General features: G+C 34.3%; 1 protein-coding gene across 1 annotated transcript in view; it reads left to right on the top strand.

Annotated features, from left to right (window-relative positions):
- The window catches only part of CCDC175 (coiled-coil domain containing 175), a 105,951-nt gene that overhangs the window by 16,477 nt on the left and 63,521 nt on the right, over positions 1-25,953 (top strand). Inside the window, exons 5-7 of the mRNA XM_074235919.1 lie at positions 15,366-15,594; positions 21,342-21,464; positions 23,417-23,526. Of these exons, the coding sequence (XP_074092020.1) occupies positions 15,366-15,594; positions 21,342-21,464; positions 23,417-23,526 (462 nt within the window). The remainder of the gene's footprint in view (positions 1-15,365; positions 15,595-21,341; positions 21,465-23,416; positions 23,527-25,953) is intronic.

The following is a 25,953-nucleotide window of genomic DNA, read 5'->3' as shown; positions in this document are numbered from 1 at the left end:
ACAACTTTACTAGAACTTATTAGCACATAAATGTCCTTCCTAGCTAGGATAAGTAAATTACTTTTAATTGTATACTTTCTGGCAAAAGCCTACACTGAAGTTCCAGTCTGGAATGTATAAAGACCTAGAAAGAGATCATTATATTTGTTAGCTGATCCAAACATTATGAAAAAAATTTAGAACCCAAAGGACTATAAGACTGTACATACCCTCTGACCCAACTACTAGGTCTGTATCTCAAAGAGATCAAAGAAGAAGGAAAATGACATATTTATACAAAAATTATTTATACCAATTAGAGTAGTTATAAGGAGTATATACAGACACAGCATAGGTGGGAATTTAATATGAAGTGATAATATATTAAAAAGATGGAATTAAAAAAGGATGAAATTATGAGAAAGGGAAAGGGGGAGATAGAATGGGAGAAAGTTATTTCACATAAAAGAGATAAGAAAAAACTTTTGCTTTAGAGTGGGGAGGGAGTTGAGGGGTATGGATGAACCTTACCCTCATTGAAATTGGCTCAGAGAGGGAATAATATACTCAATTGGATATAGAAATCTATCATACTATAGAGGAAAATAAGAAGGGAATGGGATTAGTGAAAGGGGGGAGGAGGTAATAGAAGGAAGGGAAGATTGTGGGAGGGAGTAGTCAGATGCAAAATACTTTTGGTGTGGTACTCTGGGATACTGAAGGACTACTACTAGGAGGAGGAGGAGGAAGAACAAGATAAAAGGAGATAAAGAATAAATAAATGGGGGTGAGGGAAATAGAATAGTAGCTGTGAGGGAAAATATTGAAACAAAGTTTCTCTAATAAAGATCTCATTTCTCAAACATAGAAAACTGAGTCAAATTTATAAAAAAAATAATAAAAGCCATTCCCCAATTGATAATGATCAAAATACATGAACAATTTTCAGATGAGGTTATCAATGCTATTTCTGACTATATTTTTAAAATGTCCTAACTCACTACTGATTGGAAAAGCAATTGGAGAACAATTCTGAGGTACTACTCCATACCTACTGGATTAGCTAATAGGATAGAAAGAGAAAACGGCAAATGTTGGAGGGGTAGGAAAAATGAAGCATCAATGCACTGTTAAAGGAGTTGTGAAATGATTCAACAATTCTTAGAGCAATTTGGAACTATGCTCAAAGTACTATCAAAGCAAGTCTACCCTTTGACCTTGCTTTCTCAGTGAGCAGGAGTGGGATTGGAAGAAGAGAGAGAGAATTCAGAACTCAAAGTTAAAAATTGAATATTAAGAACTTTTGGGGGTGGAGCCAAGATGGTGGCAGGAAAAAAGCCTCTCCTGGGTGCTCTTTTCAAAATATTTCAAAAATTGGGTGGCCAGGTTGCATAGTGGATAGAGCACTGGCCCTGGAGTCAGGAGTATCTGAGTTCAAATGTGACCTCAGATATTTAATAATTACCTAGATGTGTGGCTTTGGGCAAGCCACTTAACCCCATTGCCTTGCAAAAGAAAACTAAAAAAAATTTCAAAAATCTTGAAATTATGAATAACTAAATTTTGGAGAGACAGAACCCACAGAAAGATCCAGTGAGGAAATTCTCCAGCCCAAAGTAACCTGGAAAATAGTGGAAAGACTCTGTTCCATGGGGTTAGAGAGGCAGCCCCACCAGAATGAAGAAACTTCAACCTCCTGGGCACAGCCCCAGGGTACCTGGGAACCATGGCTGCTGGCAGCAGAAGCAGAAGTGACAGAGGTCTCCCTGCACTCCAGGAAGAACCAAGCACAACTTGGAAGATCAGCAGGGAGACGTCTGCCAGAATGAGCATGAAGCACAGGCCCTGAGTGACGTCGTGGCAATCAGTATGCTTGGCGCCAGTGAGGCACTTAGAGAGGTCAGCAGCCCAGATCCAGGAAACAGAAGCAGACCCTGTGGAGCCAGCAAACAGGAGCCACTAGGCAGCTGAGTGCTTAGCCCACCGAAGGTAAAGGAGAGGAGGGAGACTTCCGATCTCTGTCCTCTGTCCTTAGAACAGGTCTCTGTGGCTCTGACCACATTCAGATCCTGATGGCAGTCTAGGTCACCCATAGAACAGAGTCCTCTCCACTTCAGCCCCATGGCAGAGGGGTGTGCTTGTGGTCACTCACAGACCAGGAGAGTAGTCAGGAGTTCCTTGTGAGGGTGTCCCAATAAAAGTCAAAAGCTCCGGAAGCAACCCAAAACCAGGCACAGGCTGGGGAAATGAGTAAGAAAGGCAAAAAAAGGAACCTGACCATTGACAAATACTTTGTCTATGATCCCAAGGAAGCTCAAAATACTCAATCTGAAGAAGAGGAAGTACAAGTTTCTGCATCTAAAGACTCCAAGAAAAATGGAAGTTGGATTCTGGCTATAATAGAGCTCAAAAGAGATTTTGAAAATCAAGTAAAGGAGATAGAAGGAAAAAAACTGGGAAAAGAAATGAGAGAGATGCAGAGAAAACATGAAAACAAAGTCAGCAACTTAGTTAAGGAGATCCAAAAATGTTGAAGAAAATAACATGTTAAAAACCAGCTTAAGTTAAATGGATAAAACAATTTAAAAAATTATTGAGGAGAAGAATGCTTTAAAAAGCAGAATTGGCCAGATGGAAAAGGAGATAAGAAAGCTCTGAGGGAAAACAAATCCTTCAGATGTAGAATGGAGCTAAAGGAAGCCGATGACTTCATGAGAAGTCAAGATACAATACATCAACACCAAAAGAATGAAAAATTAGAAGAAAATGTGAAACATCTCATTGAAAAAACAACTGATCTGGAAAAAAGATTCAAGAAAAATAATTTAAAAATTATTGGGATATCTGAAAGTTCTGATCAGGAAAAGTGCCTTGACCTCATTTTTAAATAATTCCTACAGGAATATTGCCCTGATATCCTAGAAGCAAAGGGCAAAATAGAAATTGAGAGAATCCACTGATCCTAGAAAGATATCCAGAAACAACCTCCAGGAATATTATAGCCAAGTTCCAGAACCCTCAAGTCAAAGAGAAAATATTACAAGCAACCAGAAGGACACAGAGCTGGAGCTTCAGTCAAGATCACACAAGACTTAGCAGCAACTACATTAACAGCTCATAGGGCTTGGAATATAATATTTCAGAAGGAAAAAATGCTTAGAATGCAACCAAGAATCAACTATCCAGCAAAACTGAACATCCTCTTCCAGGGGAAAAGATGAACTTTCAATGAAACAGGAGATTTTCAAATGTTCCTGTTGAAATGACTGGAACTGAACACAAAGTTTGACCTTCAAGTACAAGACTCAGGTGAAGTATAGAAAGTGGAGGAGAAGGGTAAATTATGAGGGACTTAATGATGATGAACTGCATGTATTCATGCATAGAAAAATGATACTGATAATACTCATATGAACCTTCTTATTTAATAGAGAAGGTAGACAGAGCTTTTATAGATGAAGCACAAGAGAGAACTGAATTTGAAGATACAATATATTGAAAAAAATGGAGTCAATGGTTAAAAGGGAAATGTACAGGGAGTAAGGAATAGGCTAGGATATTTCATATAAGATTTTTTTCACAATGAGCTTTTTTTTCCTTTTAAAGATTTTATTTATTTTAAGTTTTACAATTTTTCCCCTAATCTTGCTTCCCTCCCCCACCTCCCACAGAAGGTAATTTGCCAGTATTTACATTGTTTCCATGGTATACATTGATCCAAATTGAATGTGGTGAGATAGAAATCATATCCTTAAGGAAGAAAAAAGAAAATATAAGAAAGAGATAGCAAGATTACATAATAAGATAACGGTTTTTTCCCTAAATTAAAAGGAATAGTCCTTGGTCTTTGTTCAAACTTCATAATTCTTTCTCTGGATATAGATGGTATTTTCCATTACAGATAGCCCCAAATTGTCCCAGATTGTTGCACTGATGGAATGAGCAAGTCGATCAAGGTTGATCATCACCCCCATGTTGTTGCTGTTAGGGTGTACAGTGTTTTTCTAGTTCTGCTCATCTCAGTCAGCATAAGTTCATGCAGATCCCTCCAGGCTTCCCTGAATTCCCATCCCTCCTGGTTTCTAATAGAACAATAGTGTTCCATGACATACATATAACACAGTTTGCCAAACCATTCCCCAATTGAAGGATATTTACTTGATTTCCAATTCTTTGCTACCACAAACAGGGCTGCTATGAGTAATTTTGTATAAGTGATGTTTTCACCCTTTTTCATCATGCTGGATCAAAGGGTATGCGCTTTTTTGTTGACCTTTGGGCGTAATTCCAAATTGCTCTCCAGAAAGTTTGGATGAGTTCACAGCTCCACCAATTATGTATTAGTGTCCCAGATTTCCCACATCCTTCCCAGCATTGATCATTGTCCTTTCTGGTCATATTGGCCAGTCAGACAGTTGTGCGGTGGTGCCTTTAATTTTAATTTCTCTAATAAGTAATGATTTAAAGCAATTTTTTCATATGATTATGGATTGCTCTTATTTCCTCGGCTGTAAATTGCCTTTGCCTAACCTTTGAGCATTTGTCAATTGGGAAATGGCTTAGTTTTTTTAAAAAAAAATTGATTCAGTTCTCTGTATATTTTAGAAATGAGTCCTTTATCAGAAATGCTAGTTGTAAAGATTGTTTCCTGCAATGATATGGAAGGGGGGGGGAATGAGAGGGAATGAGGGAACTTTCACTCTCATCAGAAACGGCTCAGAGAGAAAACAGCATACACACTCAATAAGGCATAGACATCTAGAGTAAAAAGGAGAGAAGAGGGGCAGGAGCAAGTGGGGGATGTGGGGGATAGAGGGTAGATCGTAGGAGAGAATAGCCAGATGTAACACATTTTCTTTTTTCCTTTTTGCAAGGTGCTGGGACTGGTTGACTTGTCTAAGATCACGGGCCAGGTGCTTGCTGGGTCTCTGGGGTGGTATGTGGGCTTGGATCCTCTTGGTTCCAGGGCTAGTGCTCTGTCTACTGCACCAATCAGCTACCCCACAACACATTTTAGAAGAGGGCTGGAGTGAAAGGAGAGAGAAAAAAACAATATATGGCTGAAGGGAATTGTAATCATCAACAGCAACTGTGGAAAAATATGGAAGTAACTTCTGTGATGGACTTAAGATAAAGAATGTGATCCACCCAAGAGAGATCTGATGATATCAGGACACATACTGAAACATATTTTCTTCTCTTTCTTTTACTTTATTTCGCATGAGGGTCTATATTTTTGTGGGGGGAGGGGTTACTATTATGTTTACTTTTTTTTTTGTTTGTTTTTTGCAAGGCAGTGGGGTTAAGTGGCTTGCCCAAGGCCACACAGCTAGGTAATTATTAAGTGTCTGAGGCTGGATTTGAACTCAGGTACTCCTGACTCCAAGGCCAGTGCTCTATCTACTGCGCCACCTAGCCACCCTGCTATGTTTACTTTTAAACAAGAATATTTTAGTAATGTATAAATGAAGTCATATTAACCTAAAAAATGAATGTTAATACTTGTTTGGGGCATGTAACTGGGTGAAAATAAGATATAGAGATGAAAAATATAGCAGCTCTTTTTTATGGTAGCAAAGAATTGGAAATTGAGGAACTATTCATAAAATGGAGAATAGCTGAACAAGTTCTTTATGATAATATTATTGTGCTATAAGAAATGATGAATGAGATAGTTTCAGAAAATTCTGAAAAGACTTGTATGAACTGATACAAATAAAGTAAACAGAACCAGAAGAACTTTATATAGTAATAGCAATTTTGTAATCATGATCAGGGTGAAAGACTTAGCTACTCTGTTCAATTCAGTTATCCAAGATAATTCCAAAGGACTCATTGAAAATTCTTTCCTGATGGGGGGAGAGAGAGAGAGAATGGATTAACTAAGTATAGATTGAAGAATTTTTAACTTAATGTTTAATTTTGTTAGTACTTTTTGAAACATGGTTAATAAGAAATTTATATTTTGTATAGCTTCACATGCTTAATATATTGCTAGCTTTATCAATAAGTAGGAGAGGGATGAGGGAAGGAGAGAACTTGCAATTCAAAATTTTGAAATGCTAAAAAATTAATATTTTATTACACTAAAGAGAAATCACTTGTCAGTACAATTACAAAAGCCACTGTCCTTATCAGAATTACTAATCCTACTTGAACATCCCATATACTTTATTAGGCAATACTATTACTGAAGGAAACTGGAAAGCTGGTAAGCAGTATAAAGTTTCAATTGCCTTTAAACTGGACCTTGATTTCAAACAGCTTTTATTTATTTGTTTAGCCTTCTGGCAAATGTTCAGAAGAATTTAAAAAGGCTGATTGGAAATTCCATTATGTTGGAAAAGTAAGTCTTGCTCTTTTCTGTACCCCAATTCAAGGTAATGCCCCAGTCTTAGTAAGTCTCTTGGCATTATATTATTATACTATTATAGCATTGAGAATAGACTTTGTCATCTTAAGTTTTGCTAAACTCACCATATTAAAGCAAAATACAGAGAACTCTATATTTTGGACCAGTTAGAGCAATGTATCTTGCTATTGATTAGTAGGTATGAAATTGAGACCTTAGAATTAATATGATTATGCTTCAAATAAAATGTGTAAGAAGCACAAAAAAGGAGAAAGGTTTAAACTTTTTTTTAGCAAAACTAAGAATATTAAGTAACAGCATATTCTTCTGGAAAAAAAACCTTTGTCTAGAATCTTTGAAAAAACATTGGAAATATTGATGAGAATTTGAAAACAGAAATGGTTATCTCAGAGAAACATATTAAGTATGGCACCCAACTCTTTATTTTATTCACATCATTGTCTCCCTACCCACTTGCAATGATTACCAGAAATATTAGCATCTTTTTGAAAAATTTCATTTAATTTAATTTTTAATTACAATTTAGGTCTTAAAACATTAGCTTCCCTTGTTGGATAGCTCTCTCTATACATAGATTAATGATAAATTAAATAAAAATTACTTCTGACATGAGTCTAAAACATAGAGTATGGCTTTAGTATTAATATTTCTTTTTAGAAAATATACAACACCTATTGGGGAATTGCTCTTAATCTTATAAATCTGAATTAGTTTCTCTTATATCATAGATATGACCTTGATCAGAGAAATTTGCTTTAAAAATGTTTCCCCAGTTCCCCCAATTCCTTCTGTTTATTTTTTATACTATATTGGATTTATTAGTACAAAACCATTTATGTAATTGAAATTGTCTATTTTTCTTGTGTTACTCTATAAGCTGTTCCAGATCTGAAAGGAAATTTCTTTCATGCTTATTTATGATTGCAGTCTTTCATATTCAAATCATTTGTCCATAGCATGAGGTGTGATCCTAAAACTGATTTCTGCCAGACTACTGTTTATTTTTCCCAGAAGTTTTTTGTCAGTGAGTCTACTAGTAATGGGAGATTGTGGAATTATTGAACATTATGCTAATTTCTTTGTTTGGTTTGGTATATCATCTGACCAGTTTGTTCCACTGAATATTATGCTAATTTCTTTGTTTGATTTGGTATATTATCTGACTAGTTTGTTCCACGGATCAACCTCTCTTTTTTAACCATTATCAGACCATTGTAATGATTATTCTTTTGTATTATAGCTTCAGATCTAGTATTAATAAATTTTACTTTCTTCTTTGTTTTTAATCATTATTAGCTTTGTGATTATTTTTAACATTCATATGTTTTTTTTCGATGTCAGTAAAACAGTTCGGGGAGTTTAAAATAAATTGAATAAATAAATTAATTTAGGAAGCTTTGTCATTTTTATTTGCAATGACTCATCCTACCCATGAGTAATTAATGCTTCTCCAAGTGTTTAGGTTGGTCTTTATTTCTATGTAGTCTTTTATAGTTAGATTTACAAAGTCCTTGGTGAATTTTGATAAATATACTTCCAAAATCTGTTATTTTGAATGGAATCTCTCTTTCTATTTCTTATAGCTAGATTTTATTGGTAAGATAAAGTAATGCTGATGATTTCTGTGAATTTAGTTCATATCCCGAAGAAATCAAATCATTTAAGTTAATTTTTAATTATTTCTAGGTTTCTGGGTACAACATCTTACTTAACATCTTCAAAAAAGTGTTCATTTTGCTTTCTCTTTATTTATCCTCATTTTTCTTATTGATATAGTTCTTTTTCTATCACTATGTCAAATGATAATGGTGATAATGGACACTTTTTGATATATTTGACATTATAGACTATCCTCACTTCCTGGAAACTTCTTTGAGATTTTGTGATGCTTTCTCTTCATTCTCCCTCAGTTGAATTACTCCTTCTCCATCCTCTTTACTAATTCATCTTATATATCAAGTCACCTAACTACATCCCCCAAGACTCCATTTCATGTTGTCTTCCTTTCCCCCACTTACTCCCTACTTTCTTTCTCTCTCAAATCTATTCCTCAAAAAAGGTAAAATAAAAATTCTTGGTTATATGAAATTAAAAAGATTTTGTGCAAATGAATCCAATAGTGCTTCTCAGAAGAGAAACAGGAAAATTTTGGGGCAGGGGAAATTGAAGCTAATTTCTCTTCAAAAAGTCTCAATTCTAAGAGAATTCAATCAAATTTATAAGAAAAGTCATTTCCAAACCGATTAATTATAAGTTAGCACTGATATACTATTTTAAAGTTTGTGAAAAGCAACAAATATTTCCTCATTTGATCATCATGCCAAAATTGAGAAATAGATGCTATTATTATTCCCATTTTATAGATTATGTAACTGAGGCAGACATCCAAGATCACCCAGAGCAAGATACTGAATTTGAACTCAAATCTTCCTGATTCCAACTCCAGCATTCAATTTGTTGCAGCATCTAACTACCTTTTAGTAGAAATCAAAGGATAGGGGTAGCTAGGTGGTGCAGTGCATAGAGTATTGGCCTTGGAGTCAGGAGTACCTGAGTTCAAATCTGGCTTCAGACTCTTAATAGTTACCTAGCTGTGTGGCCTTGGGCAAGCCACTTAACCCCATTGCCAGGAAAAATCTAAAAAAAAATTAAATTAAAAAAGAAATCAAAGGATATATAAACAGGCAGTTTTTAGAGGAAGAGGAAGAAATCCAAGTAGTCAAGGGTTATATTAAAAAATATAATTTGGGGGGATTTGGGAAACAGACACATTACACTGGTAAAGTTATGAACTGGCCTAGGCATTCTGTTGAGTAATTTGTAATTTTATCCCCCAAATTACTAAACTGTACACAAAGCCAACATCACTATAATAAGAAGACATACACACACATACACAAAATTTACAACTGCTGTAGTAGCAAAAAATTTAAAACTAAGGGGGGTATATGAGAGGCAGAGACAAAGAATTACTAAAGTCATGATGGATAGATACATACATACACACATACATACACAGACATCAATATTTAGATATGTATATATGCATAAATGTACATAAATGCATACACATATATACACACTTAAATACACATTTTCTCCTCTCAGATGCCAAGATGACTTTTTTTTAAAATCATAAGAATGATCTCTCCCTTTCCTCCTTGCCTCCCCCTAGGAATTCCCTCCCCTCATTGATCTTCAGTGGCTTCCTTTAACCTTCAGCATCAAATATGAAATCCTCTATTTGACATTTAAAGCTCTTCATAATCTTACCCTTTGTATGTTTCCAGTCTTTTTACACTGCATTCCTCTCTCATGAGCTCTATAATCAAGTCCTACCATCTTCCTTGAACTGCAGTTCTTTGGATATAACATTCTATCTTCTTGTTATGAATTTTTGTGCTGCCTCCTCGCCTCTGCCTCTCAACTTTCTTGGCTTCCTTCAAGACTTAATTTAAATCCCACTATGTAGTAATTCTATTCCTCTCCCTCCAGTTGTTAATGCCTTCTTTCAGATCACTTTCACCTACTTTGCATTTATCATGTATGTACTCAATCATTTACATGTTGGTTCTTCCATTAGACTGTACATTCTTTGAGCACAAGGATGACCTTTGTATTTCTAAGGGCTTGTATTATCTTAATTATATTATGGCATAATTATATCATATGATATTTTAGAGGTGCTTAATAAATTCATATTGAGAAATCTGACACATGTTCTGAACTAATTTTTTCATCAGTCTTTGGATTAAGCTAGGTGGTCCTGAGATGCCTTGAGGTCTATTCCAAAACTTCTAAAGATAGATGGGTTGATAAAAGATTCAACCCCCTGGATCTGGCTGTAGTAAGCATCTAAGTTTGTTATTGAGAACAATTACTGCTAAGAGCCTAAGAGATAGCCCAGCCCATCTTGAACACTTGGCAAGGTATACCTGGTTCACTTTGGTTCTTTTATTCAGAGTCTGATTGTTTCTACATATACTTATCCTTCTATTCTTCTTCATTACCACCTTTATAGACATTATGTATAGGCTGCTTTATTCTTGGATAGTGTCTTTGACCATCAGGTTGTTGAGATGGTCACTGAGGTCATCCATCAAAGATAAATAAATTTTCCTAAATTCTCATGTAAATGATTCATGCAAATGAATCAGTGAGCTGAATACTATGAAATGATCCTTGGGCATATCCTATAATCTGCTCATGAAGTTAGAAGATAACCATTCTTTTACTGAGTTCCTATATCAACCACTCTTTCCTTTCTTTTAGCATTAGAGAAGACCCCAGAATCAAATTTCTCTGAATCCATTTCCAAGTTTGAAGATGTTCAATTGTGATGTTCAATACTGCTGCTTTTGCTTTATCCTCCTGCAGTGGTACCATAGATGGTGTGTAGGCATTTTCCCCAAATTTTGTTATTTGCAATATTCTGCTAATTTCTTGAATATTCTAGAATTGATTACAATTAATGTCAAAATAGATACTGGGTCTTTTTGACAAAAATAACTTCCTTGGGAAATTTCATTGATGTAATTTCAAATATAAGTGTTTTTGGTCAGTTTGGTCAGTCTAAAAACAAATCCTTCTAGAGTTTGTAAATGGTATTTCCTTCAAATGTCTTTTATAAAATAACTGAACACACTGGTTATTCATGTTCCACTTTCCAGAGCAAAGTCTACCTTATCATTCCTGTAGGAGACCCTTTGAGTCCAGGTGGAAAAGACTTATTAAGATTAAGGTCATAACTCACCACTAATGGGAGCCTGAGCAACCTCATCCACTGGACTCATTTCCTTTTCCTGAAGCTGGTCATATGATTCTCAGTTGCATTCTTCTTATGTATACATATAACCCAAAAAGTAGCTCTACCTTTCTGGCTGTCTCCTAATGGTGATGTTATTATATTAATTTGTCATGGTTGCCATTCCCTTGTCTCATTGCTCTTCCAAGTGGAATGGTTTTCATCTATTTATCTCTCACTTTATTTTGTCAGTTTCTTCAGGTGGCTCTATATTTGAAACTATTTCCCCTGTTTATGGTTCATGCATAAGAAAACAGTCTTGTGACAGTTGGGGCAGAATCTTTGCTAGCTAATCTATTTTGTAAGCCCCTTCTAAATATATAAATTTAATGCAGACTATCAATTAGTTACAGTTTCTTGTTTGTTTTGTTTCTAGAATATTCTCTAGGAACACCATTAAGTCAAGTCAACTCTCACTTTTGTTATCTCTCTAATCATGTCTACATTATTAGGGATTACCATTCCTCTTATTACAACATTAAATTTGTAATTTTCATCTATGATAGGAACTGGCATACCAGTCACCTTTTCACTGAATAGCTTTACCAAACTCAGTTAATATCACTTCAGTCATTAGTAGGATCATAATCATTCTTCTTCTTGGATGCTTATAGATGACTCCAGGCTTTCTTTTCCTTCCATCTCCCAGATTTTCAAAAATTTGACCTCTGATACTTTCCATCAAATACATCATCTTTTCTCATAAGAAGCTTGTGATTCATGTAAAAGCTCAGTTGTACTCCTGGTGTGACCTCTACAGAGACTTCCTTTTGAACTTTAGGGTCCTTTCTTTTTTTCTTATTTTTTAAAATTTATTTATTTTCATCTAAATGCATATGCATATTTTCAAGTTACAAAATTCCCTCCACCTTTCCTTCCCACCCCACCTCCCCTCAGCAGGGAACAATCAGGTTAGCATTTTACATGCATATTTTGGTAAACATGTTTACAAATTAGTAACTTTCAGCATTAGGAATTAGGATTAAGGGAAAGAGATACATAAGAGATAATTTTTATAAAGTATTCATCAGATTCTGAAGGGTTGTTTTTTTCCTGTGTGTTTTGTTTTATTTTGGTTTTTTTCCCCCTCTGGATGGGGATAATATTGTCTGTGGCCAGCTGCTTCCTTAAGATTGTTCATCTTATAATGTTCTTGATATGTATATTGTTCTCTTGGTTCTGCTCCCTTCCCTCAGCATCAGATCCCAAAAGTCATTGTGTGCTTCTCTAGAGTATGACCATTTATGGTTTCTTATAGAACAATAATATTCCATAGTATTCATGTACCATAACTTGTTTAGCCATTCCCCAATTGATGGGCATCCTCTCAATTTCCAATTCTTAGCCACTACAAAAAGAGCCGGTATGAATATTTTGGAACATGTAGGACTTTTCCCATTTTTTACAATTTCTTCTGGATATAGACCTAGGATTGGAATTGCTGGGTCAAAGGGTATGGACAGTTTTATTGCTCTTTGGGCATAGTTCCATATTGCTCTCCAGTAAGGTTGGATCTGTTCACATCTCCACCAGCAATGCATTAATGTTTCAATTTAAGGGTCCTTTCTTGAGAACCTTCTTAACTTTACTTGTCTTTCTTCTCTGTAACAAGATAACTTTTCGAGCACCTGCTTATTGGTGATACTTCTTATGCAACCCAGGGGATCTAGACTTCACCATCAATGCAAATTTTGTTTTTTCTTGCTATAGTGGATAGTGTAGTTGTGGGCAATAATCCTCTTTTTGACTTAGGAGAATTAACTCTTGGTCTAAACTCAAGTATGACTTTGATCTTTCATATAGAAAATATGTAGTCACCATCATTCCCAGATAAGATCTATGATTCTGATAGCAAGAAACTTGACTCAGTTTCCTAAAGCAGCACACACACACATATCACTTCAGTAATTAGTAGGATCACAATAATTCTTCTTCTTGGATGCTCAACTACATAGGAACTCATCAAGGATAAAGATTATGTTTTTTACCATTTTTGCATTTTAAATGAACAACAATAAGTTTTCAATAAATGATGATGATTACTTTGAACATTAATTCTGATGCAATGGGTTTGTAGTCAGAAAACCTGGGTATATATTAGTATATATACACTTTATATATATACTTAGTATAGGTGTATATATACTTTGTATATACTTAGCATATATATAAAAATTTGTTCCTTAGTTTGTGTGGTATGTTATAATCTTTACTCATTAAATGTTGCAAAATTGTTACAGAACCCTTCAATTCCAAGATAGTGATTGTAAGTCAGCTTCCACATACTCTCCCCATTTGAATTTTTGAGTCTAGTATGTTATAGATCTTATCCTTAGTGAATTCTCCTAATCTCATCTCAGTACAGGACATTCTATAATTTTCCAATTCTTTTCCTGTGTCTTTTAAGACTTTATAATATCCTCTGGGAAGATCCAAACCAAGGATATAGACTCCAAAAATCAGTAATTTCCTGTGGCTGTTAGCACCCATAAAATTACAATCCTTTTTAACTATCAGTATAGACTTTCTTATACATAATTATGGGAGAAACTATTGTTGAGGATAAAGTTACCACCAATGCCAGTGGAGTGGAAAAATTGGGTACTCTATCAAGTAGGTAAAATTGTGGCTATTGTTCTACTCAAATAAATATCTACTCCCCTCAACTAGATAGGAACTCATCAAGAATAAAGATTATGTTCATTTAACATTTTTGCATTCTCAATGAACAACAATAACTTTTCAATAAATGATGATGATGACGACTTTGAACATTAATTCTGATGCAGTGGGTTTGTAGTGGATTCAAACCCCAACTGTGTCACTTAAGTTTCTTGCTGTCTTTCTATGTAATATTATATTATTTAATTATATAATAGTTGACACCTCTATGAACAGTGCTTTGGCTTACCTATCTGATGAGTAAAAGATAGTACTATGGAAATGCCTGAATTTGTATTTTTCTAATTATTAATGATTTAGATCATTTTTGGTATGATTTTAATTATTTTTTAAATTTATTTCATCAAATATTTCTAAATCACATGTACATTTCTAACATTCTTTTTAAAAAAATGGGGTTTCACATTCTCTTCCTCTACCTCTTTCCCCTCCTTCAAGAAATCTTATATCAATTATATATGTGAAGTTATATAAAATATATTTCCATAATAGCCATGTTGCAGAACACAGTAGAAAAGAAAAATAGAAAAAAATTTGAAAAATACATTTCAGTCCACATCAGAGTTGTTCAATTCTTTCTGTTTTTCATCATATATCCTTTAGAATTGTCTTTGGTCATTTTTTTAATTAAGAGTAGCTAACTTTTTCACACTTAATTATCCTTATATTATTGCTGTTATTGTGTACAGTGTTCTCCTAGGTCTGCTTACTTTACTTTGTATGAGTTTATAGGTAATGATAATCAATTCTGAAAGACTTAGAAATTCTTATCAAGATAATTCCAGGGGCGGCTAGGTGGCACAGTGGATAGGGCATCAGCGCTGGAGTCAGGAGTACCTGAGTTCAAATCTGGTCTCAGACACTTAATAATTACCTAGCTGTGTGGCCTTGGGCAAGCCACTTAAACCCATTGCCTTGCAAAAAAAAACTAAAAAACTAAAAAGATAATTCCAAAAGATTCATAATAAAAAATGTTATCTGCATCCAGACATAGAATAGATAAACTCTGAGTACAGACAGAAAAGCATTTTTTCTTTTTCTTTGCTTTCTTCTTTATTTGCAGCATAACTAATGTAGACATATTTTTGCATGATTTCATATGCATAATGGATATTATATTACTTGCCTTCTCAATAAGTGGGGGAAAAATAAAAATAGCAAAAGAATTTAGAACTGAAAATTTAAAAAATTAATTTATATATTATCTCATATATAATTAAAATTACCATATAAATGAAAATAGCACAGTGAAAACATTTTTAATTTTTCTTTTCATTTAAATAAAAATGATTCATTATCAACCTTGCTATTTTTATTTTCATTATTTTTGTCTTTGGTCTCTTCTTTATATGGGATTAAGAATTCATTGTATGTAATATTTTTGTTTTATGTAAGAAAATGTAGAAAAAGGTATAATCTATATTGGGGCATAAAATATAATATTCAATAACTTATAATATTTAGAGATTATTAAAATGAATTATCATTTTCCCCAAAGAAACATTATTGTAATTTGTTTTTATATAGTGAAGAACAAGAAAAAATAGCTGAGGAGCATCAGAAAAGAGTATTATCAGTCAACATGAAGATGATAGAAAAAGCTGAAAATAGTATTTCCAAAAAAGAGTTATATAATCAAATAAGATGTGAAAAAGAAGAAATTGCCTACTATCAAGGTCTACTGAAATCACTAAATAAGGAATTGGATTCAGACAGGCAACAATTTACGAAGAAAAAAGAAAAGTTAAAGAAAATTGTAAATACCTTGATTAAAATTTTTATAGGAATGAGAATTAGAAGGAACTTTAGAGATTACCTGGATTAGTTTAGTGAACCAGATGATTGAACTCCTGCCAAAATTGCAATTTGACTTAAAAGTCTGATAACTTATTTTTTAATTTTTTAATTTTTTTTTTGAATTTTACAATTTTTCCCAATCGTGCTTCCCTTCCCCCCAACTCCCCCCAGAAGGCAGTCTGATAGTCTTTACATTGATTCCATGCTACACATTGATCAAAATTGAATGTGTTGAGAGAGAAATCATATCCTTAAAGAGAAAATAAAATATGAGATAGCAAAATCACATAACTTTTTTAAATTAAAGTTAATAGTCTTTGGTCTTTGTTTAGACTCCACAGTTCTTCTCTGGATACAGATGGTATTCTCCATCGTAGATACCCCAAAATTGTCCCTGATTGTTGCCCTGATGAAATGAACAAGTCCATTTAAGTTGATCATCAGCCTCATGTTGCTGTTATGTTGGCCACTATTTTTTGGTCCTGCTCCTCTCTCTCAGCATCAGTTCATGCAAATCCTTCCAGGCTTCTCTGAATTCCCATCCCTCCTGGTTTCTAATAGAACAATAGTGTTCCATAACATACATAAACCACAATTTGTTCGACCATTCCCCAATTAATGGACATTCACTCGATTTCCAATTCTTTGCTACCACAAACAGGGTTGCTATGAATATTTTAGTACATGTGATGTTTTTACCCTTTCTCATGATCTCTTCAGGATATAAACCCAGTAGTGGTATTGCTGTATCAAAGGTTATGCACACTGATAAGAACTTATTGAAGGACACACAGGGTCAGGAGGAAATTACAAGTCCTAAGGTCAATTCTCCTGAATTGGCAGGCCCACTGTATAATACTGGCACACTTCAGTAAACTTCTGGAAAGGTGTACAGAATAAAGTTCTAAATATCTAGGAAACATTAATGATCTTGCCTTATTTAAGGTACTTGAAATAAAAGAGCCTATGCAGATATGCTCCAATAAATACTTAAAAAGTAAATACCTTCAACTTAACAGAAGAAGTTTCTAAGAAAATGAGGGCCTTTATAGAGAAAGAAAAATAAAGTAAGGTGGAGATAAGAAGATTTCTGTGGGGTAGGAAACCTTACTTTCTAATATCAAGAAAGTATTGTCTGGCTTATTGATCCATTTGCTATTTTTCTGTCTACACTCACCTTGTGACACTCCTGGGATCTGATGAATTGATTGAGTGAATCCATTGACACTTCCCCATGATATTCCTCTGAATAATAGATAATTAATAAATGCTAGTTTGTTTGACTGATTGATTAGCTGAATGAATACCACTATGTGGTTGATAATTGCATGTTCTTAATGCTGCTTCTTTTCCTATTTTTGTATTCCTTCCTATTCTTAGGTAAAATATAACAGTGTTTCACCAAAAATAGACCTTGATGTCTTCAAAAGATTGGGAGAGCTGCTAAGGATCAAGGAATCATAGTCAAAACCAAAGTTTGCCTGATACTCCCAACCTTTTGAAGCCTTGAAGTCAAATTTGTTGCTGTTAGTTTTATTAAAAGGATTCATATTTCCTCTCCTTTAAGAGAGTCACATCATGCTATCTGGAGAGTGTTAGCTAAGAGGAGTAAGACAGAAACTCTCTTTTTCTAAAGAGACACATCACATTGCCTCACTGTCACTGTCAAGAGGTAGGTAGAAAACCAGAAACACTCAGGATCTGCCATATCATTCTAAAATGCCAAGTCCTGATATTGGATCACCACATGGCAGGAGGCAGTCTCCAAAGTCAGCTCTCATGCAGCCAACCAGAATGAGGAATTATAGTGAATGTGATAGATGTTACAAAAAGAGTATCATTCACTACTATGTACTTCTCTATGACATATTTATGTGAATAGAGAAAATTTTGCTATCTTTAGAGGGAAAGGTAAATGCTGGCCTATTTAGCATTAAAATTATGATATTGAGAATTTCTTGGGGTGGAGTCAAGATGGTGATAGCACTCATCTGAGTTCTTCCAACATTCCCCTTCAAATAATTTTAAAATAATTCCTCAAAATAAATTCTGAAATGGCATCAACAAAAGATCAGAGTAAGACATCCTTCCAGCTGAAAGTCAACATAACAGGGAAAGAGAAATCTCTAACATGGAAAAGGAGACTGACCCAGAGTCCACATGCATGAAAAATCAGTGGTAGGGTTTGGTGGTGGTTATAGCAGTAGCAATAGCTTCAGGAGCTCTCAAGCCAAAGATGATGAGAGAACTGGCAACTGGTCAGAAAATGACTGCAAAAAACCCCTGTGCCAATACTGGATGTTTGAGAACTACTTTGCCAGTAGCAAAGAGAATACTTTCAGTCTAGAGGAAATGGGAGCCCTAAAGGGCAATTTCTTGGCAGAATCATTATAGCCACTTTTGGAACATAGTTCAAAAGTGGAGAAAAATACTTTTGATTAAGAGGCAGTAGAATTTCTGGAAGGCAGTATCACTTTAAGTTCTAAGAGACAAGAGGCCTTGAGGGGAAGCAATGAGTATAATACCAAGGGATTATGGCTTATTCTTGGGCAAGAATCAGAGAGTGAATGAAGAGAGTAATGAACACATCTCTACTTAGATCATAATATCTCGGAAGCTTGGAAAACTTCCAAATCACAGAACTAGTTCTGAAAATAGCTGTGCAAAAAAGCCTAAAGCTTGAGACAATGTCCTTCCCTCATCCATGCTGAGAACAGAGAGTCAAATATTAATATAAAGTTCCAAATCAAGATATAAGGTGGAAAATGAACAAATGACAATAAAAACAAAAAATAAACTGACCACAAAAAGTTTTCAAGGTAACAGAGCACAAACTCAGAAGACATGAAGTCAAAAAGCCTCAAAGGAAAAATGTAAAAAAAAAAAAATGAACATTAAGCCCAATAAGAATTCCTAAAAGAGTTCAAAATTAATTCAAAATCAAATAACAGTTGTAGAGAATAAATTATGTAAAGAAATGAAAGAAAATTATGAAAAGACAATAATTTGACAAAAGAACCCAAAAAATATGGAAAAATTTAAAACCTAAAAAAAGGATTTGACCAAAGGAAAAAAGATATATAAAAATTCATCATTGAAAATAATTCTTAAGAAGAAAAATTGGACTTCTGGTCAAGATGGCGGAGAGAAGACAGACACTGTACTAAGGTCTCCTGGTCTTCCCTCATATATAATATTAAATAATCCTCTTAAAAGAAATTCAGTCAACAAAATCCAGAAAAAAAGAAGCTAGGAAAAGAATATCTACCAGCAAGGTCTGTCTCCAGGGATCAGGGAGCAAATCCTCTAGCACCCGCTACTGACCAATAGCACCCGCTACTGACCAGTTGGAGATATTACACTCAGTGAGTAAAGTGTCTAGGGATCCCAAACCTTTGTGAACCAGCCCCTCCCCAACTCAAAGTGTTAGTAAAATGAAGACAGACCAGCGAAAAGGAGGGTCCATAGAAAAATTCTTGGAAGGAAAAGACCCTAACTCAGAGAGACCTAGAACTTCTGAGGAGAATATGCTCTGGTCTCCAGCACAGAAAGGCTTCCTTGAAGAAATAAGGAAGAAGATTAAAAGTAAATTGGAAAATTTGGGAAAAGAAACCCAAGAGAAGATTAACACCTTGCAACAAGAAAACAAATCATTGGAAAATACAATTGGACAAAAACAAAATGAGAATAATTCTCTCAGATCCTCAATTGGGAAAATGTAAAAAGAAAAAAGGGTAAAGACATCACTTGTACAAAAATATTCATAACAGCTCTGTTTGTGGTGGCAAAGAATTGGAAATTGAGTGAATGTCCATCAATTGGGGAATGGCTGAACAAAATGTGGTATATGTACTTTATGGAACACTATTATTCTATTAGAAACCAGGAGGGATGGGAATTCAGAGAATCTTGGAAGGATTTGCATGAACTGAGGCTGAGTGAGATGAGCAGAAGCAGAAGAACATTGTACACCATAACAGCAACATGGGCTTGATGATCAATCTTAATGAACTTTCTCATTCTCATCAGTGCAACAATCAGGGACAATTTTGGGGTATCTACAATGGAGAATACCATCTGCATCCAGAGAAAGAATTGTGGAGTTTGAACAAAGACCGAAGACTATTACCTTTAATTTTTTAAAAACCCTTTATCTTATTGTGTAAGTTTGCTATCTCATACATTTTATTTTTTTCCTTAAGGACATGATAATCTCTCTCAAGCATTCAACTTAAACAGTGTATAGCATGTAAACAATGTAAAGATTAACAGACTGCCTTCTGTGGGGGTGGGGTGAGAAATTAGGGGGAAAATTGTAAAATTCAAAAATACTTTAAAAAAAGAAAAATTGGTCAAATGGAAAAAGAAATATAAAATGTTCTAAATTTTATTAGAGAAAAATAAACAATTCTGAGGTCCCACCTCACACCTATCAGAAGACAAATGCTTGGAAGGAAGAAGGAAAAATAGGTACTTTAATGAATTGCTGCTGGAGCTCAACCTGGTCCAATTATTCTGAAGAACACTTGGAACTATGCCCAAAGGCTATAAAACTTTTCATATCCTTTGAACCAGCAAAATCTCTACTAGGTCTTTAGCACACAAAAAAATATTCAAAGAAAAAGAAAAAGGATGTAGGTGTACCCTCCAAAAAAAACTACATCAACTCTTTTTGTGGTACCAGAGAATTGTCAGTTGGAGAATGATTGAACAAGATGTGGCATACAATACTGCTGGACTTTAAAAAATTATGAGGGGAGTTGTTTCAGGAAAACATGGCAAGACCCATATGAATTAAAGCAATATGAAATAAGAAGAACCAAATGGTCACTGTCCACAGTAACAGCAATGTTGTGGTAATGATCAATTCTAAAGGACTCCTGATGAAAAATGCTATTTACCTCCTGAGAGAACTAATGAACTCTGAATTCAAATTGAAGCATACTTTTTAAACTTTGTTTTGGTTTCTGTTTTCTTTTGCAGCAAGAATAATATGAAAGTATTTCACGGGTATAATCTATATCAAATTGTTTCCCTTCTCAAGGGGGTGGGAGAGAATATGGAACTCAAAATTTTTTATATGATTGTTAAATTTCTTTTTCCATATAATTGGGAAACAGGTCAGATAGGTGGTTCAGTGAATTGAGTATTGACATGGAATTAGGAAAATTCATCCTCCTAACTTTGAATCTGGCCTCAGACATTTCTTAGCTATGTAACCCTGCGCAAGTCACTTAACTTTGCTTACCTTGGTTTCTTGAGCTAGAGAAAGAAATGGCAAGACACATAGCATTTTTGCCAAGAAAACTCGAAATGTGGTTACAAAGAGTCAGACACATCTGAAACAACTGAACATACAACAATAATTGGGAAATATTTAATGAAATCATTACTCAAATATTTAATGAAATAAAAATTAAAAACAAATCTGTTATAATAGACTAATCAATACTGTTTTAACCAACTGAATAAAGAAATGTTTTCTAAAATCCTCCAATTGAACTTTTCATTCTGGACAGGGAGATATTTCTTCACATTTGAAAAGTTGAATTTTTTGGTCATTTCCCCCTATTACCTTTCCCCTCAAGTCCTTCCAAATAAAAATAAATAGCAATTTAATCTAAAGAAATTTATAGACAAATATAAAAATATTTTCTTTCATTATATATTATAGCTTGTCTTTGAGGTTACTCTTTGTCATTCTAGATTGCTGATACAAAAATAATAAAAGATGAGGAAATTAAGAAGAGTCTTAAAAAGAAGAAAGAATTGGCTGAAATGCTTAATGAAACAGAAGAAATAGAGAAAGAAATGAAGTATAGATTAGAGGTAAGAATAAAAGAACTTATTGATATAGTGAACATTTTAAATATTGCCAGTCCATTAGCAATTATGTTCATAGGTTTGAAGAGTTAAATTTTTCTCCTTATAATTTTTAGAAGAGTGATGCCTTAGTATTTTGATGATGTATTAAAAAATTAAAACATGTATATATATATATATGTCTTTATATATTATCATATCTTAGATGTAAAAGGTATATGATAAGCCCTAAAAAGAAATTACTTGTGATGATGGTAAGAGTGGAGAAAATCACTAAAGGATATAGTTTGGAATTTATACAAAACTAACTAAATTCTTTGAAATAGGTCACATTTGCTGAGATTGCTTTAATTTAAAATTATATAGCAATCATAGGTATTCATTTCTATTCAATGATGCTTAATTGATTCAGAATAATCATCCAGAATTTTTGAAAAAAAAAGAAGAGAAACTAGGTTGAAATTTGCTTTGCACTAAATGAGAAAAAGGAATTCACTTGGTAAATCAATAAATGGGAAATGTTAACTACTTATATTTTTGAACACTTCAGAATTCTCCAGGTTTAGTTAGCACTTTAAAATACTTCATTTCTTTTTGTGTTTTTAGGGGGTTTTTTGCAAGGCAAATGTGGTTAAGTGGCTTGTCCAAGGCCACACAGCTAGGTAATTATTAAGTGTCTGAGACCAGATTTGAACCCAGGTACTCCTGACTCCAGGGCTGGTGCTTTATCCACTATGCCACCTAGCTGCCCCTACCTCATTTCTTTTGAGCCTTCAAAATAATCTTATCAGATATTCTTTTTTTCCATTTTACAATTGAGGAAACTGAGGTTCATAAATCAACTGACTTGTCCATTGTCAGAAAGCTAGTAGATATTGGAGGTAGAATTCAAATATAGGCGCTTATGTAAATGTGGTAGGAAAGTTCAAAATAGAAGTAGTTTTGGGAGAAAAGATAATAAATTTTGTTCATGGCATGTTTAAATGAAAGTATTTATGTGAGAACCAATTTGAAATGTACAATAGACAAATGTGATACAGACTTCAAAGGGAAAAAAAAGTTGTTGAATTATAATAGCAAAATGAGAGTCTTGATGTGGTAGTGAGAAGCAATTAATGCTTTCCTCCTTCTCTAGGACATTTGATATACGAGAAGGAAAAAAGGAATGGTCTTTACTGGACAGGGCTCTTATCTATGTGAAATCCTTAGGAGAAATCCAAGTTTCAGTTCATGCAGAGGTGAACATAATATGAGGGAATATAATTAGGGGTTGAAAAAAAGACAGTACTTTAATAATGGAAATAAGTGTTTTAATGCAATTATGAAATTGGTAGCCAAATGAAGTTAGAGGTTTTGGGAGGGGATGAAATGCATTGGAATGAATATAGGTATGAGAGTAGAGTTAGGGGGTTCAGTAACAGAAAGATGGATCTAGTGAATGGGACAATGTGTTTGAATGGCAGGAATCAGGAAACTAGAAAGTTGAGAAATTAGCTGCAGGAAATGGAATGTATGGTACTGACAGATGTGATTAGTTAAAAAAGCTTATAAGATCAAGTAGCTTCAAGGTTTCATGTAGATTTCAATTTTTATGGAAGCAGTTTCTACAATTCAATCCCTTTGATTCCTTGGATCAAATAGAAACAGTATCTCTTCCCCAAACTTAATAAGGTCAAAAGAATGTTGGTGATTCAACCTAGATTTCATAAGTCACCATTCAACTTATGCTGTTTTCTATTTTCTCCAGAGTCTACTTAGGTAAGATTTTTCAGGGAGATAAACTTTGTGGCAATGCAAGAAGTGCATAAAGTGTCTTTTCTCTGATCAATCATGATTTGATTTGAAGTATTTTTATATGATTATATATAGCTTTAATTTCTTCATTTGAAAACTGCCTGTTCATATCATTTGATCATTTTTCAGTTGGGAAATGACAACAAATCATTTTATTTTTAAAGGTAATCACAGACCAGGTTGAGGAAGAGGAAGAACTAGAAGATGGAATGAAAAAGTTGCAAGAACAGTTTGAAGAGGATTTGAGACAACCAGAAAAACTGGAGAAAAAGAAGTATCTTGTCTTTTGATTCATTTTTGTAGATGGTCACGTGTTTTTAAGCAATTGAAAGTATTTTGTAAAGATAGATATATTTAATAATAATAATTGTTTGATTTATTAGATCATATATCATCAAAGTTATAAACAAAATTAAGAGCAATCCTGTATCATTTTTATTGATACTATTTACAAGTAACTGATTTTAATGTGTAATTGCTTTTGTCCTATAAATGTTTAAATCATGGTTTTTGGACTATAATTTAGTTCAAAATTCAGCTGGTCTGTAATGAGCTATGTTTAAAAATCTAGTTCTCCTGCCAGAAGGAATTTAACTGACCTTGGAGAATTCATGTGAACAAAAAAGGAGTTTGGGCCTGATATCTTTACTCCACCCGGCTAGTCTTGATAGCTGTCTGATTTCCTTTCTAAAGTCTGGGCTACTATCTTGCACCTGCACTGGGACAATGAGCTCTTCTTAATCTCATAAAGGAAGAAGAGGGACTTGACCAGCCTCCATTACCAAGCCTCCAACCACTCATGTTGCTCCTTGTGCCTCAACTCTGTGTCTTCCATAACCCCATATTATCTATCCTTGCTCTGTTCTTTCTTCTGTACTCCCTAAATCCTATATAATGTAAACTATCTTTATGCTCATGATCTTTAATATTAATGGAGGCAATTCACTGACCAAGCTATTGACAGGTAGCATGCCCCTATTAATGAATATTATCTTGTTCAGAGAGCTATCTCAGCATATTCTTTTGTTAAAATTTGAACATGACATTACAGAAGTTATTATTTAATTATTTCTGTAAGGAGAGAATAAAAATAACAAGCTCTGGAAGACAGTAGATGCTGGGAATTTGGGCCAAGGATTGGCCTCATATTTTTTTCTTGTTGCTTCAAATTTCAATTTGTCCCTGGAAAATAAAATGTTGGAACTTATGTGTGCCCCACACACATATCTTGCCAGAGAGGCAAACACCAGAGTAGAGGACAACCTAGGTCTTGCCTAAATTGAGTTCCGGGCACTTTGATGCCTTTGTACAACCAACTTGCCCCAGGTTCATAGCTATTTCTTTTAATTATTGTAACTGATCCTTCTATCTTTGAAGTAGACCAGTGTTGCTTATAAAACTTGGCAAGGTTGTTATTTGGAGTACTAGGCTTCTTTCATTTTGCTGCAGTATTCCTCAGGGTGATAACTATGGAGGCTAGTCTTCTATAAAAATAGCCCTACAAAATTTAACCTTTAGAATAATCTTACTCCTAAAGTGTCTATACTAGAATTCATGGGATTATGAGATATACACATCCTCCTAGAGAGGATTGTCAGCATAATGTAAAGCTATACATAATTTGTCTTTCATATGTTTAGAATAACAGGTATCTTCACTGGGTCCCACTACAGCATGTGACTGTGGGGGCTACAGAGGATCAGAGAGATGGAGCTGATGGGCCTACCGCAAGTTGTTCTAAGGCCTGAATCAAATGGAAGGCTATTGCAATGTTCAAGCAAGAGAGGATGAGGGCCTTCCCCAGTGTGGTAACAGGTTCAGAAGAGAAACAGGGGCATAGTATAAAGTATCAAAATATTATTAAGTTAGAATTAACATTCATTGTCAATTTATTAAATATGAGGCTAGGCATGAAACTGAGAAGTTGAAGATGACACCTAGGTTGATGATGATAAAGAAATTAGAAAGAAGGTAGGGTTTGGGAGGAAAAAGAATTCACTTCTGAACATAGTGAGCTTAAGTTTCTATGGAACAAGTTTGAGATGTCCAATAGGCTATTAGGAGAGACTAGAAATCAGAAGAAAGGTTAGAGATGGATAAGTAGATCTGAGAACCATCATCAAAAAGATAATAATTGAATTTATGGTGTTGATGAGATCCAATGAAAGATAATCTCAGGGGCGGCTAGGTGGCATAGTGGATAAAGCACCGGGCTTGGAGTCAGGAGTACCTGGGTTCAAATCCAGTCTCAGACACTTAATAATTGCCTAGCTGTGTGGCTTTGGGCAAGCCACTTAACCCCATTTGCCTTGCAAAAAAAAAGAAAGATAATCTCAGGATATTATCAAATTACTCTACTACTTCTACAAATCAGTAGTATTTAATACCACTATTAAGTACAACAGAATTCATCCTCCATCTAAGAAGACATATTCAAAAATAACTGCTTTGGAGAAGATTATGAAGAAATGTCATCTGACTTCCCAAGAGACAATCCTTAAATCATGCACTTATAGTTGAAATGTCATTTATACCAATCCTTACTCAAATCATGCAACCTAACTACAACATCCCCAACAATTAGTTGTCCAGCATCTACTTGGAGACAATAGAAACTTACTGAATCCAGTTGACTTTTGGACAGCTCTCATTGTTAGGAAGTTTTTCTTTATATTGAATTTATCATCCTTGAACTTTTATG

The sequence above is a fragment of the Macrotis lagotis genome, chromosome 4 (assembly GCF_037893015.1).
Source record: "Macrotis lagotis isolate mMagLag1 chromosome 4, bilby.v1.9.chrom.fasta, whole genome shotgun sequence".
Lineage (NCBI taxonomy): Eukaryota > Metazoa > Chordata > Mammalia > Peramelemorphia > Peramelidae > Macrotis > Macrotis lagotis.
The sequence above is the reverse complement of the archived record's forward strand: the minus strand, read 5'-3'. Positions and strand labels throughout refer to the sequence as shown.